Below are 19,210 nucleotides of genomic sequence, written 5' to 3' on the forward strand. Positions count from 1 at the left end.
AAATCTTGGAAAAGACCCGAGAAAAGAGGATCGACACACACCACCTTTTTGTCGATTTTAAAGCTGCTTTCGACAGCATGAAAAGGAGTTGCCTTTACGCCGCGATGTCTGAATTTGGTATCCCCGCAAAACTAATACGGCTGTGTAAATTGACGTTGAGCAGCATCAAAAGCTCCGTCATGATTGGGAAGGACCTCTCCGAGCCGTTCGATACCAAACGAGGTTTCAGACAAGGTGACTCACTATCGTGCGACTTCTTTAACCTGATGCTTGAAAAAATTATAAGAGCTGCAGAGCTAAACCGAGAAGGTACAATCTTCTACAAGAGTGTACAGCTCCTGGCGTACGCCGATGATATTGATATTATCGGAAGCAACAACCGCGCCGTTTGTTCTGCTTTTTCCCGCATGGATAAGGAGGCGAAGCGAATGGGTCTGGAGGTGAATGAGGACAAGACGAAATATCTCCTGTCATCAAACAAACAGTCGGCGCATTCGCGTCTTGGCTCCCACGTCACTGTTGACAGTCATAACTTCGAGGTCGTAGATAATTTCGTATACCTGGGAACCAGCATCAACAACACGAACAATGTCAGCCTCGAAATCCAGCGCAGAATAACTCTTGCCAACAGGTGCTATTGAACAGTAAAGTCCTCTCTCGACGAACCAAAATCAAGCTCTACAAGTCGCTTATCATTCCCGTCCTGCTTTACGGTGCAGAAGCTTGGACGATGTCAACATCAGATGAGACGACACTAGGAGTTTTCGAGAGGAAAATTTTGCGCAAGATTTATGGTCCTCAGAACATTGGCAACGGCGAATACCGCAGACGATGGAACGATGAGCTGTACGAGTTATACGACGACATTGACATAGTTCAGCGAATAAACAGACAGCGGCTACGCTGGCTAGGTCATGTTGTCCGAATGGACGAAAACACTCCAGCCCTGAAAGTGTTCGATGCAGTACCCGCCGGAGGAAGCCGAGGAAGGGGAAGGCCTCCACTCCGTTGGAGGGACCAGGTGGAGAGCGACCTGGTTACACTTGGGATCTCCAACTGGCGCCGAACTGCGAAGGAGAGAGACAGGTGGCGCACTATCGTCGATTCGGCTATAACCGGCTAAACGGTTGCAACGCCAATCACATACATACATGCATCCAAATTTGCAGCGTGGACAACCCGCACAATTGCACTTCAGTTTCAACTCGATTTCTATTCGATTAAATATTTTTTTTTATATCGATCTAAATTAGTGTTTTAATCGAGCAAAGGCCAGTTAATTGATCCATCAACTCCTAAATGAAAAGTATTTAAAAGTGTCTTTACATACCTAATAATGTCTATGTAAAGGTTATTCAATTAAGACAATTAAGGTTTTAATTAAATAATTTATTTTCCAAAGTTCAAACAGATCAAAATCAGACCACAGGAAATAAAAAATTTGTAATAGAGTTTAACCAAAAAAAAAACTCTGCTGATAACCAAGCTTAACAATTAAGAGTCGATTAATATTCAATTATGTCCTAATTACACAAATTATACCTAAATTGTTGTATGGTGATTTGAGATCGAATAATTAAACAAAAAAAAAAAAATTTTTGAAAAATTTAGGGTTCATTGCTTAATTAACGCTCAATTTACAATTTATTGATATTATAGTAATGTTTCTTTTAGGCTCTTCGCAGTTTATAGCAGCATTTAAATTATCCTTCGAACTTTAACATCGTTCTATAGTTACCCTATTAAATTTTTATTATTTCTTAATTGATCAATTAATATTTACTCTAAATAATCCATTATTCTGACAAATTTGCATTTTGATGAGTCTCTTTCATGCATTGTTATTCTGTAATATGGAAATATGATTCAGTAATTATCTTATTATAGTTTCACTACTGAGGTATACCTATTTGTGTGCTGTTTAAATTATATAGAGCGAACATATGGATCACTCTCGCCACTTGTAATTTTCTCAACAAACGTTTGTTGTTAGCTTTTAGATTTATATTAATTTTCTTTAAGAAGTGCATATCTTATTTCTTTTGATTTATTTCAAGGATTTTTTTTCCTTATTTCATTTCATTTTACCGCCAGTATTATATATAATAGTAATTCTATTTCCTAAACTAATTTAAATATTTTTCTCTCTTTACAGAAACACTTTCATCGCACCTCACTCTTAATTAAGGCCTTTAATCATAAGTTTCGCTTAGACTTGGAATTAAATTCGTAAGTATTCAACCATAAAATACTTAATTAATTACTCAATATTATTAATATAATACATATATAAGATTTTAGAGCTAACATTAAAATAATACTTTTCTATTCATTACCATACATATGTACGAATTCCGGTATAATTTCCGCCAACCACTAATTACCGATTATTAATGAATGTGTTTAATAGAACCCGAGCAATCGTAAATTCTAATTTAAATTATATTTTTTAATGCATTTCAAATCTGTTTGACATCTTTTATCTAACATTTCACATCCATTAAATGGCATTTTCGCACACAGATATACCCACATACACATTGAGATGTCTGTGTATGTCTGAAAACGTTTTCATTAGCCCTTCATCGTCGTCTTTTTAAGCGGATTATCAATAAAGTGAAATTTAGTCATGATGCCATTGACTATCGCAATCGTTCGTGAAAGATTGGCGCTGACATTTTCAATTTGTCGCTGTCATGTTCAACATTAAGCGTCATTCGACATAAGCGTTGGTGGACTGCAAGTTAGAGGTGAATGAGGGAATATGTTGAAACAATAGCGGAGAATCGATATTGACACTATGTTTTAGGCGACCATTTAATTTTGTTAAATTAATTTAATTCATTAAAAACTATTTAAGTGCAAAACGTTGCTTCTTAGTGTCAATTTGTGGAAGATTGTCTCTAGTTATTTCTATAATAGTTTCCGCAAGATTGCTTAGAAGAGTGTTTGATATTTTGCTACAAAAAAAAATTGTTATATAAGCCTAAATAGATTTACTGGAAAATTTTAGTAATTTATACTAGTAATTACTGATTCTAATTATCTAAGGATATTTCCAATATAAATTTCGAACTACTTAAAAAAAACTCAGGATTATCAATCAATAATAGTATTTACGTAGGTAATTAATTGAGTCAATTAAGTTGATAATTGTGCAATTTATTTTTCAAAGTTAAAACAGACAAAAAATTAATGAATTAGTTACGAGTAATAAGAAATGGTTGTATTCATGAATAATATGATTCGATTAGTATTCAATTACTCCTTAATTACGTCTTAATTAAAAAATAGATATCGAAATTGAACGATTAATATAGAAAATATTGGGATTCGTATTCAGTTAATATATTCTCCAAAAGCAATGTGAAGAAACTTGCTTGAGATTATAGAAAACTTCTACTTAAAATCATTATTATTCTAATATGAGCAATTAGGGTTTAAGGTACCTCTGGAGACCCCATAAAATTTGTTTCTTCTTCATATTTACATATGTATATATTACATACAAAGTACACATCTCCCAAAACCAAGTGCTTAAACTAGTAATTATCTTTAAGTAGCTGCCAAGTGATCAGCTTAAAAAGAATAAGCTGCGAAGATCTCAAATAGTCAGTCTACCAGTCTTATTGGTCAAAAAATACCTACCACTCACAATATAAAAGAAAAACCTTCAGCAAGAGGAAACTTCATTACTTACATCCATAAACTTAAGCGTAGTCTTGCTGATTACTGACATTTATTATTGTTGTTATTGCGTGTAGCCGTGTAAGGACATGTTACACAGCTTGTAGCATATAAATTCTCGCGCGAAGGGTAAAAACTACTAAATTTTTATTAAGTGATAACCACAAAGTGGCACCGCCTACTGCGTGCGCCGTCAGAGATGGTCAGCTGATTGGCTAAATTTGTGAGGTGGCTAAGCGAAAGGGTCACTTTCTATTATAATTTCAGATACTTATTTTTTGTACTGCTCTTCTCTTCTTGTGTACATTTTTATTGCATTTATTACAATTTTGGCAAGGTTTTACATATATTATATAAGAGTATGTGTGTATAATAAGCCTCTACGAGCCGACCATATTTTTTCTTAAGTTGTTAAAGTGCGATTTTTACTCTTAGCAAGTAATAAGCATAAACAAACAGCTCTAATCGAATAAAACTAAAATTAGAAAGTGGATGGGCGGCGGTCGGACAGCATGGATAAGCCGAATTTTGGCTAAAAGATTGGAGAGGTTATTGTGTGGGTAGCAATATAAATATGTATAAGCGCAAAAATATTTGCTTAACCCCCTCCTTCTCTCTATGCTGATTATCCTTTTTGCACATTTTTTCATTTTTTTTGTTTTTGGAACGCAATTCAAATCTTCTATAGGCAATGGGTGATGACGGTCAGCTTGAAGGTTTAGAAGGTTTCTTTACGCAAACGATGGACGATGGCAGGTGGGTTTGCCTTTGTGATGTATCGACAATGGTGAAAAGCTGAGCCCAGCATGAAAGCGATTTATTTGAGGTTATAAACAATATTTTTTTTTTCGATGGCTTCTGCTACCTTTTTTTGTTGTGGTTTCATCCGCAAAAACTGTATGGAAGTGGGAAAGTGTTGGAAGAAATTTAGAAGCTATTATTGGTCTTCTTCAGTTCTAAATTCAGAAAGCTTCATAAATCTTTTTGTAAAGAAAACTATATTCGAAAAGATTCCATTTGCATTGGCGGTTATCATAGTTCGATTGGCGAAGACAAGCCGTTTTTGTAGGAAAAATATTGAGTAGAGGTCACAGCGGAGAAGTCTTCACACAACTACCATATTCGTTGTTCATCTGCAGACAGCGCTCTAAAATTTTTTTGAGGAATACTGCTGAGTCCTTGACTCGATAAAAATCGGGGCTCGTTCTGTTTACATAGATCTGGAACTTTTTCTTATAACCAAACCCAAATATGCGCTACGTATAACACTTTTTGTGGATCTATTGACTACACTCAAACAGAAAATAATGAATTCGTAGTTATCTCGGACAGAATATATGAATAAAAGAAGTATCTATCCCAACATCATCATCATCACTTATTCTATAAATTTTGTTCCCTTTAATCTACTTCCTTATTCTAGTAATCAAATATGGATCTCAAAGCAGACAACATGAGTTTATGTACAGGTCCCATATATGGACTCTGAAAAGGAAAGGGAGGCTTTTCAATGGCGAGCATACAGATTTTTTAACAACAAGAAACAGATTCTTACTTTCTTTCCAGACCTTTTTGAAAGACTATCTTGAAAAGATGAATATTGCTTAAACCTTTGATTTTTACAGAATTATATCTGTCGTAGGTTGTCAACTCAGGATGATAGAACTAGACTTTTCTCGGGTAATTATCATTTCCCTGTCTAACTAATCGAAAATGGATAGCTATATAGCCTCGTTTCTTTAATGTTCCTAACCTTACTTTAAAAAAAAATGTTATTTTTCACTTTAGTGCTCCTCAAATTCTCTTTTCGAAAATGTCCCTTAGCGATATTTAATAATTTTTCTACATATATTTTAAGAAAAGAGCCTTTAAAGCCGACAACAATTTCTGAACCCCGCTTTAAACACATTAGTTTAATACTGAAATGAAAATTATGTGCGAAGCCAAAAAAGTGCTGTCTAATCAAAAGTTTGCGTATTAAAGTATTCCGAAGGTATTCTCCACGCAAAACTTACGCATCATGCTTTTAATCTTCCTAATCACTGTATCCGTCCGGGGCAAGTGTACAATGAGCTGCAGGGATTACAAAACAAAACGCGCCACGCACCCACGCCGCCCCACGGGAGCGCATAGCGCCGCAGCGGCAGGCAAAATAAAAGATAAACATTTTCCGGGATTAAAGTGTGAAAATACAATATCTCGACGCCAAAGGCTTTCTTTCGTGCAGGTTAAGCACCTGAAATTATTGCCAAACGCAATGGACGCAGCCGCTAGCTCATTTTTGCTGTTCTGTTCTGTTGTTTTTGGTTTTGCTTTTTGCATAGATTTCGTTGTTGATGTTTTGGTTTATACGCCATGGTGGCTTATCGCAGCTGGCGGTCAACTGTAGGTAGATAGAGGCTTGGCTTGGGTGTATTAGTAGAAGAAATGTAGAAAATCCGGAGAAGAAATTACCGAAAATAGATTAAGAAGAACGTTCGCTTACCCTGGGCCGTCCAGGGCCACACACAAGCAACAAAGTGCTGGTATTAGCTGCGGAGGAAGGAGAGGGCGATTGGGTAAGGCATGGCAAGACAAAAAATAGCCGCAATAGCTTTGGTTGTCTGTTGGCAGCGGTATGTGACCTGGAAGTCAGGCAGCTGTCTATTTGTCCGCCTGTATGACTGCCGAGGCCAGCTAACTGTATGGTCGAATGCTAACGGCAACGAGCTGAAACCATGGCCGAACGCTGCAAAAAGATAAGAATAGCACAGTTAGCACAGAGCTCCGCATGGAGTAGACAATTATTCGATTCTGCCGACTGAGAGTTGTGAGTTTTGCTGCTGTTGCTGACCACAAAACCAGAGTGTCGAAAGTGCCACTTAGTTTTTATTGTTTTTCTTCAATTTTTTCGTATTCACTTTTACTTGCCGTTACCTTTACCTTTCTACACTGCAAACTTAGTTTCTGTGGTATTGTTGTGTAGTTGTTTGTGTTGCTGCTTTTTTTCTCGGTTTTTTGTTTTTGGGTAACTTATTATTTTTATTGGCAACACTTTTGCAAAAACGTTATTACAAAGTGGTTTGGGGGTTTGTTTGCCGAAGGATGCCTGGTTGAAGTTGTTACTGGCAATTTCGTTTTTTTTCGGTTTTTTGTTTTCTGCATTCTGTAGCATTAAGAAACCAAATAAACGGCGAAATAAATGAAAAATAACAGTAAACAATAACAATAGCTGTGCCGAATAAATTGGCGTAAACTTAATTGAAATAACTGTGAATTGCTAAAATAAATATAGAAGGAGAATGAAATAAATACAATAAAAGTAACAAATAAATTTAGTAAATGCAAACAGAAGAGAAAGTCTGCAAAAAAATAGAACACTGTAATGCTAAAGACTTCCAGTAATTTATGATATTAGAGCTGGAAGTCTCTGCGGTGTATAGAAATTGTGAAAAAATATAATATAAACAAAATAATTTGAAGTTTAATGTTTGGAAAAAATAAAGAACTAATTTTTTTGTGCTCGAATCCAGCAATATAAAAATCGTGTTATATAATTTTTAGAATTTTATAAGAAAAAATTGAAATAATTTAAAATTTTATGAAGCAAATGCTAATAAAAAATTTTGGAAATTTTTATGAACTTCAGTTATTAATTTTCTGTGAATTTCTTCTAGCGCTGAGCGATATTGCTATTTTTGAATCACTGTGATTTCAGTGATTGCTACTTTTAAATCACTGTGATTTTTTATTGCTAATGCGATCACAACAAAAAAACACGAATTGTACTTTTTTTTTACATAAACATTTTTATTAATTTTAACAATATCCAAAATTTACTTGCTTTTGTAATCACTATTAACTAATTAATACATTTTGGGTACATTTAACTGCTTTTGTAATCACCGTATCCAATATTATCGAAATCACAACTAAAATTTCTACTGTGACCACCGAACAGTGATTGCTACTTTCGAACTGATACTGGTACTGAACAGTGATTGCTACTTTCGAACTGATACTGGTACTGAACAGTGATTGCTCCTTTCGAACTGATACTGGTACTGAACAGTGATTGCTACTTTCGAACTGATATTGTTACTAAACAGTGATTGCTCCTTTCGAACTAATACTAGTACTGAACAGTGATTGCTCCTTTCGAACTAATACTAGTACTGAACAGTGATTGCTACTTTCGAACTGATACTGTTACAGTGATCGAATTAGAATCACTGAACTGCTTTTGCTACAGTGATCGAATTAGAATTACTGAACACCTATATGTACTGTGATCGAACAAAAGCACTGAACTTCTCTATAGCTACTGTGATCGAACTCAAATTACTTAACTGCAATAGCGATTTTAAATCACTGATATTTACAAAAATTGATCGCTGTTGCTATAAGCGATTTTTCAATCACAGTGAAAAAATCACCGGTAGTGAAATATCGCTCATCACTAATTTCTTCTTATATACTCGTAAATAATTAAAAAAAATTAGAAAGTTTGAAAGTATTTATTAACTATTAATAGTACAGTTATGTATTTTTTGTGAATTATTTCTTAATAATTCGATATTTTTCATATTTTATCGAGATAAATACAAATTTTTAAGTTTTGAAAATTATTTATAAAGGATTTTTCGAAAAGAGCGCTTCAAACGGTTTGGGACATGAATGAAATTCTTTATTCCTGTGAAAGTACATTCGACACCAAACGTCGCTGGTTTGTTGGCATAGACCATAGAATTGACGTAGCCCCACTGGTGAAAGTTTAACGACGTCAAATCGCTCGACCAAGTCGGCCAGTTGACTAGGTCATTTCGTGAGAAAACACGTTCACCAAACATGGTTTTCAATAAATCAATTATGACATTCGCTGTGTGGCTTGTGGCGCCGACCTGTTAGAACGATTATGACGATCATAAATTGGACGTAGCGCCCTTAAAGTTGAGGCCACTGAATCCGAAATTCGGTGGTAAATTTTAATAATTTCGACTCGTTGTTGGATCCATGATGAAATGGCAAACCTTACTGAAGAGAAATGTTAAAAGAGCGAAAAATCGAACAAAAGCACTGAACTTCTCTATAGCTACAGTGATCGAACTCAAATTACTGAACTACTATTGCGATTATAAATCACTGATATTTACAAAAATTGATCGCAATTGATATATGTGATTTTTCACAGTGAAAAAATCACCGGTAGTGAAATATCGTTCATCACTACTATCGGTCAACTTTTGTAACGTCCATTTTGAAAAACCGTTTTGTTGAGCCATGCTAGTCTTATTTACGTTAAGTATAATGTTACTTTTTAAAATGTTTACTTAATAGTTTAATTTTTTTATTAAGACATATATGTAAATTCAAAATTGAAAGTTTTGAAAATTTATTAAATTTGAGTATTTTTTTAAGAATCGTAACTCACAAAATCTAAATAACTTAATATTTTGGCAAGTAAATGAATATATGAAAATTTTGAAAATGATCACAATATTACATACCAAGAAAATTCTAAATCTGAAAGATTTGTAAATTTTAAAAAATTTAATTATTTCAGTTTTTAGAATTTTTTTTTTTTAACATACAAATAACTTAAGATTTTGGCAAAACAAATTTTAAAACTTTTTAAAAATATTAGAAATTGAGTTATGTAGTTTTTTAGACTTTTTACTTGAAACTTGTAAATAACTTAATATTTTAGCCAGAAAACTCTCAATTCGAAACTTTTGAAAATTTATTCAAAATCGAGTTATGTCATTGTCTATAATTTATAATATTTTTTTTTACTAAAAACTTATTATTTTAACCAGATAAAAGTAAAACTTTTGAAAAAATCGAATTATTTATAATTGTAAAAATATAATTTTTTTTATTTTGTCTATTAATTTCTAAAAAACAACAATATTTCATATTAAATACTACTCAATTAAGAAATTTATTGAATGCAACAAAAAAACCTTATTATTTTAGACAAATTACATTACATTATAATAATTACAATAAAAACTGGAGAATTTGTATAACCCAGTAAGTAGATATGTATTTTTTCGATTGCTATTATTATTTTAAGCAAGTTGTGTTTATGGACGTTATTTACCCTACACTTAGTATGTATATACATATGTAGGTGGTGGTAGTTGTTTTGTTAATAGCATTGGTCAAACTTTGTTTGCCATTTGCGCTGTTATTGTTATTTTAATTTCGTTACAGGGCACAGCAAATACATAAAAAGACTGTGTATACACACAGATTCACACAGTTACTAAACTGCTTGCCCGCATTTGCCACATTACCATTTGATTTGGTTTAGTTGTTGTTTGTTTTTAGGTTTTTTCCTTTTTTTCTGTACATTTCCATTTATTTTGCCTATTTATTTTTCGTGGTTATTGCCGCTTTTATTATCCATACCATGCCATTCCATTTTCAACAACCAGCAAGCAGTTATAGGCGCCCCCAACCACCCACAGTCCTTTACAAGCCGCTCATTCCGCTCATTTCGGCAGCTAACCTCAAAATTATTTTACCCTCACCATTTCGCATAAATGCTTAACACAATATTTTCATTGCTTTATGTGTATATGTACACAGAGCTTTTGTTAATTCGACACACTGTGCAAAGCGGTTCACACACACACACATTTACGTAGAATACATACAGCAGAATACTATGCACACAACAACAACACATTTTGATTGCACTACATAAAGTATATTTTTTTCTGCGTCGTTTTGGAAATTAAAATATCATTTAAACAATAAATTAATTCATTTAGGCAGCGAAGCGTTATGCGCAGTCTATTTGTTTTGGGCTATAAAAAACGAGAAAAAAATCAACGAAATTACTTAGAGTTAAGTGCAATAATGGCAATTAAAGTGGTTTTAAGTAGTTTGGCTGCAATAAAAAATCACGAAAACACAAATAAAATGAAAATTAAAGCGAAAAAAAATTATATAAAATAAAATAATATTTACTCAACTCGTGAATAAAGTGCATACAATTATACTTTATTGTTTGTTGTGCTTTATTTACTGTTATCACATTTTAATTTAATATATATTTTTTTTTTAATTTATTTACTTTGTGATTTTTTTCGAGTTATTATTTTAATTAATTATCGTTGAGCACTTACCTTGTCACGCGGATAGATTTATCTCTCTTTTGGCTACTTTAAGCTCTTAACATACACAGTCTATAATTTATTTAGCTTTTTTATTGAGTTTTGTTTAACACTAAATACTTAATTGAGAAGCAATTAGTTAGACTAATGCTCGTAAATTGAGTTGCAGGTCACTATTTAGAGAGTGCTTGACGACTTGGATTAAGTTAATATTAATTCGAGTTTAAATTAACTCGATTAAATTCATTTTTCGTTCATTCGAAATTAGTTCCTGAATTTTTTGATATTTCGTTCATAAAACCATTTCTCTGGGTACCTACTGTGCGTTTTTCGAAGGTTACGCCTATCTCTGTCCTAGGAAAAATATGAATTTTCCAGCTTGCTTTATATCTAGTGACTTTTATATTGAAAAGTAAAATGGCACCATATTTACACCTTTCCATAAATTACACGAATTTATGGGTTTTCACCTTTTTTCGTCATCTGGAGAGTATAGTGAGAATCTAAACTTTAAAAACGATAATAATATTTAATTTTACAAAACCGTTCTTATAAAAAAATGTAAAATGAAATTGTCTAAGGCTTTTAGCCTATGTCTCTAAACGTGAGCCTACTTCAACAAAAAAAAAAAAATTGAGATGTTATTTCCAGCAACAGTTTGATTCTTTGGATTTGTTGATCAGATTTGAAGAGAACATACAGAAAGGCGCTTCAAGATTTTTCCATATACAGAATATTGTGTAGAACGTTCCAAATATTTATAACTTGAGTACCATGTTGTATTCTAAAGAAATCAGAGAACCTATACTTGAAAATATATTACGAATATAGACTGATTTTTCCTCTTATCCCATTCTATTTTAGCTGATAAGCTTACAGTCCTAGGTGGAATATATTTACTTCCGTGTTATTCCCACTATGTTGGTGTGTTTTTTTTAGAAAACCTACTTACCTACCATTTTGTTACTTTTCTAGTTATATATTTATCATTCTGGTCTCTGAATGGAGAGACGACTATAACGCTTTTGTTATCGTAATTTTTATCCACAATATGTTCGTTTGAATTCATTTTCGAAACTTATCACCTTATCACCAACCTTATCAGGTTGGATGCGGAAATCTTCGTAACATGACGAAAATATTTGACCATGTTGTTCCTTATATAAAGCATGTAGTTTGTTCCTTACAAAGGGTTTTTCAAAAGAGTCGCTTCAAAAGTATACCGATAGCGATAAAAAGGTTTGCCATTTCATCATGGAAAGAAATACGACTCGAAATTATTCAAATTTACTACCGAAATTCGGAGTCAGTGATCTCAAGGTTCATTTCTGGCTGACTGGCTTCGTAAGTTATTGGTCAGGCAGCAATCCACACGTACTCCAGTCATTTCCACCCCGAAAAAATTAAGGTTTGGTGTGCTCTATGGGCCGCCAGCGTCATTGAGCCGTACTTCTTCCGTGATGATCAAGACCGGCACGTTACTGTGAATGGGAGTCGCTACCGCTCAATAATAATCAACTATTTTTGGCCCGGATTGGATGATGTGGACTTGGACAATATGTGGTTCCAACAGAGCGGCGCCACCAGCCACAGAGAATGTCACAATCGATTTATTGAAAACTTAGTTTGGTGAACGTGTTATCTCACGAAATGGCCCAGTGAGCTGGCCGCCTCGGTCGTGCGATTTGACGCCATTAGACTATTTCCTGTGAGGCTACGTCAAATCTATGGTATATATGAAAACCGTCGAAAATCGGGTTCTGCGTCTGGACTTCTGCAATCGTGCCCGTGATGGTCATGCAAAAAAAATCGAGTTCCATACATAACTTTACTTTAAAGCAGCAAGTTAACCGTATTGGGTCAGATTGTATGGTCGGTTCCATCTTCCATTCGGTCTGTTGAAAATTTTTTTGGTTTTCTAAAGAGAAGTTGAAGCTTGTACCTGTATGATATCAGATCTTTATCTGTTTCAAGGCACTTAAATATGCCCCTATTTTTAAGTTCTGAGTCGTAAAACAAATTATGCATTTTAAATATATTACAAGTATAAAAAAGACAACAAACACGTGTACCAAGTCTTCATAGAAGCACATTTAACAACCATTTCCATGACCAACAACACAACTGGTTATGCCAGCATCAATCAAAACAAGAACACACCCGTCAGCTTTTCATGCCAACCGCTCCTGCAGGACGTTCGATTAGTTTTATACGAAATTAAATTGCCACTTTTGTATGCACGCTCGGAGCAATTCTCCTTAACGAATTAGCCACTTGAAAGTAAAACGAGTGGGAACAATGGCAACGGACTCACTCGTAACAGCAATAAACGGTACACGATTTGTAGCCAAGCAACCGGCGATTGAGCGCCAGATTTTTATGCACGTAAAGTGAACAATTTAACTTGCATTTCGATGGTGGAGGGGTGAGAAAGGGGGATTGGTTAAAAAGCATTTAAAGAAGCGTACAGCAATAGATTTCAAACTGACTGCGGACAAACACACAAATACACACGAAGAAGGCGAGAACTTTCGAGTCCTTGTAAGGAGGCTCATCAAAATAAATAGGCGCAATAAAAGCACAAATAAACGCATGCGATTTACATATACATATAAATTGAATGAAAAATTGCACGAGAGAAATAATCAAAAAGCGTGAAACTACCGAAGTTCAAGCGACTGAGGGTGGGGAAATGAGTGGGTGGTCCTGCTTTCCTCGTTTATATGTATGGGTGTGTGTGTGTCTGCGTTCAGCAGCTTTATATGCGCTTTATAAGCTTTTGGAGTATGTTAAATGAGCAGATAAAGCGAAATTTTTTATTACACGACTTAATTTCGCTTTAGCGCGAAGTGCGCCGAACAGCCACAGCAGCGAAAAGCACGACACAGGCTGGCTTGCTGGCTGCCAGTGACGCAGGATGAGGATGGATGAGCTTAACAGGAACTTACGTTGAGCAGACGACCACTTAGGTCAGTCATGAATTCATTACAACCGTTGCGGAGAGTGTTGGGGATTGGTGGACCGCTCATATAGCATTCGGTGGCAAGCAACTCAACGTTTCGTTGTAAGCCCCAGTCAAGTGGCAGCTGTTGCCAGCGACTTAAGACGCGTTAAGCGAAATTTAATTGACTACACTGTTGTTGTCGTAACGGACTTATTAATACAGTTGTTTATGTAGTTGTAGTAGTAATTACAGTGGTGTGTGTGTGTGTTTGTGTAACTTACGACACTTAAGCAAGCAGCAGTGAAATTGAAAACCAAACATTTAGCCGAAAAAGTAAAGCTCACACACTCACACATTGGAGTGGCAGTTGATATGCGGGTTATGGAAGCTTTACATAGTTTAACGCACATGAAAGTCTTACTTACTTACTTTATTTCGTAATAAAATAGAGATAACGGTAACATGTGTCCAGCGGTACTAACTAAGAGCAGGAGTCGCGCATATATATTTCTAGCAATTAAAGCTCGCTTGTAATATTATCGCCGGGTTTAAATGGTATCATTAGCATGTCAAGAGTTGTACAGCGGCGAGGCGTGGATACCCTGTAGGAAAATGGGAACTGGTCGCTCAATTTGCTAATTCAGAATTGATGGAAGTCAGCACACTCGCTCAACACATTATTTGGCTCTCTTTTTAGTCATTTTAGATGAGAGTAGGAGTTTGATAGAAGCCTCTTCATATCAAAAAATGTCGTTAGAAGATTTTTAATTTCTATGATCTATAGGTTCGCTGGACCTGGACCTTTTTTAACGACATTTCAGTACGGAGTCATATACTCAATCGGTTGAAACTCAACTGTGCTGTGAGTCTACGAGTCGTTGAAATATTACCCAAAAAATATTAAACAAAACCTCTGACCTTTGATAAGTTCTCAAGAACTCTCTCTCTCAAGAACTCTTCTCGAATATTTTCATTTCACTCCGTGGTCTGCCGATGTTTGTACTACTTCGTATTCACCAAGAAGATCGTAATCATTGTCAATTTCTTAGAAGGAGAATTTCCTACAGGTTATTCACTTGAAACAAGTAATGAGCATTATATTTCATGTTTAACTAAAATAACGGTTCAACAAAATGACGAAAAAATAATTTGACCTTTTTGCATTACCATAAGCAAAGCGTTTAGTGAGTGTTGAAGTTGAAGAAGCTGCCGACATGGCGTCAAAACTTGCCTTTAAACACAGAAAGCGTGGAAAGAGATTTGGAGATGTCATTTTATTTATGCGTGAACATGAAATTTGCAGCGTAAAAAGCAATAAAAAGGCGCAACAACAAAATCAACGTGAATTATTTAACCTAACCTCTAAAATTTTATTAATTCCGCTCTTCATTATTTTTGGTCAACCGCAAGGGCGAAGACATCACACCAACAACCAAGGCAGCAGGAAATGACAATAAAATTTTGAAATATTTTCGCAGTTTGCTGCCACGTGCGGAGGTCTAAGTAGCGGCGAAAAAAAAAGTTGCAAGAAATAAAAATACAAATTTTAAAAAACAACATTTAGGTCATGCCATAATTCCGCCGCCTTACGCACCCATTAGAATATTGCACGCGGACGACTTAGAAAGACGCAAGAATTCTGCTAAAGCAAATAAATTAAATTGCCCTGTTTTGCTTACGCTCGCAAATTCCTTAACTTTTCAAGTACAAAGTACCTAGTACGCCCACCGACCACACCCTCTGCGGCAGGCATTTGATAAATTACAATCATAAAATGCCAGCGGTCGTTGCGGCCCGGTGTACGGCACTAAATTACGTCGGTCACTTGGAATTTATATTTATTTTTGTGTGTTTTTTTTTTTTGCTGATATTTTTATTATCAGGTCGTAGGGGTTAAAATTTAAATGAGCAAGAAAAATGAGCTGTGCACCCATTAGCGGGTTAATAGTGTACCCTCATGCATACATACATATATATTATATTTTCAGCCTCTCGGTATGCCTCTGCGTTTGCGTGCCTATGGCTGTTTATTAGCAAAACACCACCACGCCCTGCTTTGCTTGGCCACTTGCCTGACTATCGCATATTTAATATTTTTAATTGAGTTGTAAAATTTTAGCTGCACTTTTACGGTTAACTAAATTGCCCGAAATATTGAAAATTTGCGCATTTTTAGGGTCCCATAAACATTTTGGTGGTGTTAGCAATTAAGTGCTTTGAAATTTAACTATCATCGAAAATGCCAATAAAAGTTTGTGGTTGTATGTTGTTGCTGGTCGTGTGTTAGTTTGTAGCTTTTACGCGCGATTAGCCACTATTTTTGGTTAAATATAGTCGCTTTGCGTTCATTAATATTCTATTAGTTGCTTGATTTTTAATTTGTCATTGAACTATTAATTATTTTCATACAAATATATATAGTCAGTGTTGCATTTTATGAAGTCTATATATTTAGTTCGTTTTTAATGACAGCGCGCAGTAGCTTAGAGTGTTTTTTTTTTTTGTTGTTCTGGAGAGCTTGAGAAGTAGTTATGCTAGATTCGTTCTGCTCGACAAGTCGTCAGTTATTGCCCTGGGCATCGGTTTAAATAATATCGCTAAAATATCAAGTTTTATATATTGTTGTTCAAATATGTTTTCTGTCTTCTAACATATCGTAGTAAGGGAGTTCGTAATTAGTATATTCCAGTTTTTAAGATATCTATTTTATAAAACCTGCTTCTCAGGTACATATTAATTTCATTCTGATTTATAAATTATTTTACTAAATATCTGACATCTGACATTTATCTTAAATCTATTTGACAGTTCTCATCTGACATTTATCTGTCATCCGTTTTACAGCTATCGCATGATACCCATCTGAAGTGTATTTGGCAGTTCCTATATGACATTTATCTGTCAGCCTTATAAAAATTTTTATCACATTTATGTTATATATTATATAAAATCATGCCGATTTATAGTTTATTTTAAAAAATTTTGTTCAATTTTTAACTATAAATTTAAAACAAAAGCTGCCGTCTGACATTCATTTTACATCCATTTGACAGTTCCCATCTGACATTTATCTGTCATCCGATTTACAGCTGTCATTTAATACCCAACTGACGTCCATTTGACAGCTGCTATCTTACATCCATCTGACGTTCGTTTGGCAGCTGTCGTTTGACTTCTATATGACGTTTATTTGACAGCTGCCATCTCACTTTCATTTAACAGTGACCATTTGACATTCACCTGATAAATGCCATCTGACTTCATAAGACATTCGTTAGGGGGCTATACCAGTGTAACCATGAAAAATTAGGCTATTTTCGTGATTTTTTTTTTTAAGAAAGTAGTTGATCGAGTGCTTCGATGTTTTTTAGACATAATAAAAGGAAACAATTTAACGAAGTAAAATGCTGTCTTCGGAGTTGCCAAAAAATAAGTTCCCCAGCTGCTGACATAATTCCGGCTGAATGAGTAGCTGAAACAAAAAAATTCAAAAAGGTTATTGAAGTTGAAGGTGTTTCCTATAAAATGGGAACGATTTTTGAAAAATATCAAACTAGTTCTGACGACATTTTTCGTATTTTTGGTAAAAAAAAATTATCGTTTTTTAGTTTCAATTTGAAGTCGATCCAATTTCTCGTTGGGTTATGATGTCAGAACTTTTGAAAAGGTCGTTTCGAGAACAACGCGTTTTAAGTTTTGAATATAGCGGCTTATACCTACGAGCGCTCGCTCTTTAGAACGTTGCCACTCAAAAACTATTCAAGATACGATCTTACCGCTTATCCAGGATATTTTTGAAAGTATAAACTATCGAATAAGCAAATAATAAAAAAAAAATCGATATTTTGAAAGTCTAACACAGGAATAGCCCCTAAAGACTGGTCTCGACTTTCTCATTTTGTATTCAGCCGTTATATAAAGTTTGTTCAAAGATTATTTGTAACTGTTGATTGTGATTAGATTGAGTTGGCTTTAAACAAGAAATCAGATGTTAGAAGGTACTATAGAGATAATGGTCAATGCCATTATGGCAGTTTGATGACCACTAAATGCCTGCTTCTTCAGATCTTCCTCTTTACTTTGGTTGCATTTTTTAGAATAGCGTATAGTTCAGTGAAATTCATAATGTATCAGAATGGAGTTAATCTGATGCAAGTTGTCTTCAACCGAATTACCAAATATTCTAAAAAATTTCGAAATTTTGAAGTGTCTGATTCCAGTGCGAGTGTTGGGGTTAGTAAGTTGTATATACATATATACATATCTATTTGTACTAAAATATCAGAATTCTCCAATTGTTTGTCTCGAGCACATGTCTGCAATGTTGAATATTGAATAATTTGGTGAATGCTGTTGTTTTTCTAAGCACATTTGGCCATACGTGACACACATGAAGTACATATGTGGTCATATAATAGTTTATAAGTATATATTTTTGTTGGAAGAAGTCTATGGATGTGTGTGTGCCTTGCTGATAGTTGTCTAAGTATTTGCTCATTCCCATGCGCCTCCATGAGTAGCTGCCCTAGAAAAGCTACCACCTTGCACTCGCACGTATTTGTTTCATACATATACGAGTATGTACATATGTATATAAATAAATTTCATATATTTGAGGATTTCAGCTCTATGCTAAAGCATATTTCCATGCGCAAATATGGAATATGTATGCTTCAGCAGCACTAGTGCAGCAATGTGTGTGTTTTCAAGCAGGAAATTAACAGCAACCTTCCCCCAAATGTAGGCTAACAATTTTCTTGAAGCATAAGCATAAGTAAAACAACACAAACGCGCTCACACACATACAATGCAAATATGTTGGTCTAAGCATATGTGTATGAATTCAACTTGAATTGTTTGCATGGATAAACTGCCAAAAAATAGAACTGCTAAAGCGTTGCTTAGATGTGCTTAGCAAGAAGGAATAGTTGCTGCTGATTTGGCACAAACAAACACACACACTCACATTCATAGATGCCAAGCATACTGTCAGTTAGTTGGTAATCTTGAGAGAAACCATTGTTTTCGCATGCCTTCTTGGTTAATTAAAAATGTCTTAAGACCTTTGGGGACGAAGGTCTCATCATGCTCGTACACTTGTACGTTTCTTCGGTCTGTCGGTCGGTCTGTTGGTTAGTTGGTTGGCACTTTTAGCTTGAAAGGCCAAAAAGGACTTGCTGAGGGCAAGTGTGTCTCTGCCTTTCATTTATACCATACATATGTAAGTACCACATATGCATAAGTATGTGTTTATTGTACGTGTGAATGAGCAGCGAATTGTGAAAGCAAACTCTCGTTTGCGTTCACTTACTAAACTGGGAGGAGGCTGGACGTGCAGTAGCACGACCGCCGCCACCCATTCAATTATTACTCTGTCAACAATGCACATTGAATGTTCGCCTGTCCTTTCGGGGGAATAAGGTCAAAAGTAGTTGGTTGCCAGTAAATGAATTTAATTGGCTTGTGTGTTGAAATA

General features: G+C 34.8%; 1 protein-coding gene across 16 annotated transcripts in view; it reads left to right on the forward strand.

Moving 5' to 3' along the window:
• Positions 1–19,210, forward strand: part of LOC105216030 (disintegrin and metalloproteinase domain-containing protein 9) — a 510,771-nt gene that overhangs the window by 349,410 nt on the left and 142,151 nt on the right. For all 16 annotated transcript variants that reach the window (XM_054231408.1, XM_054231409.1, XM_054231410.1 and 13 more), the window contains exon 6: positions 2,156–2,229. In XM_054231408.1, the coding sequence (XP_054087383.1) occupies positions 2,156–2,229 (74 nt within the window). The remainder of the gene's footprint in view (positions 1–2,155; positions 2,230–19,210) is intronic.

Source organism: Zeugodacus cucurbitae, chromosome 5 (genome assembly GCF_028554725.1).
Source record: "Zeugodacus cucurbitae isolate PBARC_wt_2022May chromosome 5, idZeuCucr1.2, whole genome shotgun sequence".
In the NCBI taxonomy this organism is placed as follows: domain Eukaryota; kingdom Metazoa; phylum Arthropoda; class Insecta; order Diptera; family Tephritidae; genus Zeugodacus; species Zeugodacus cucurbitae.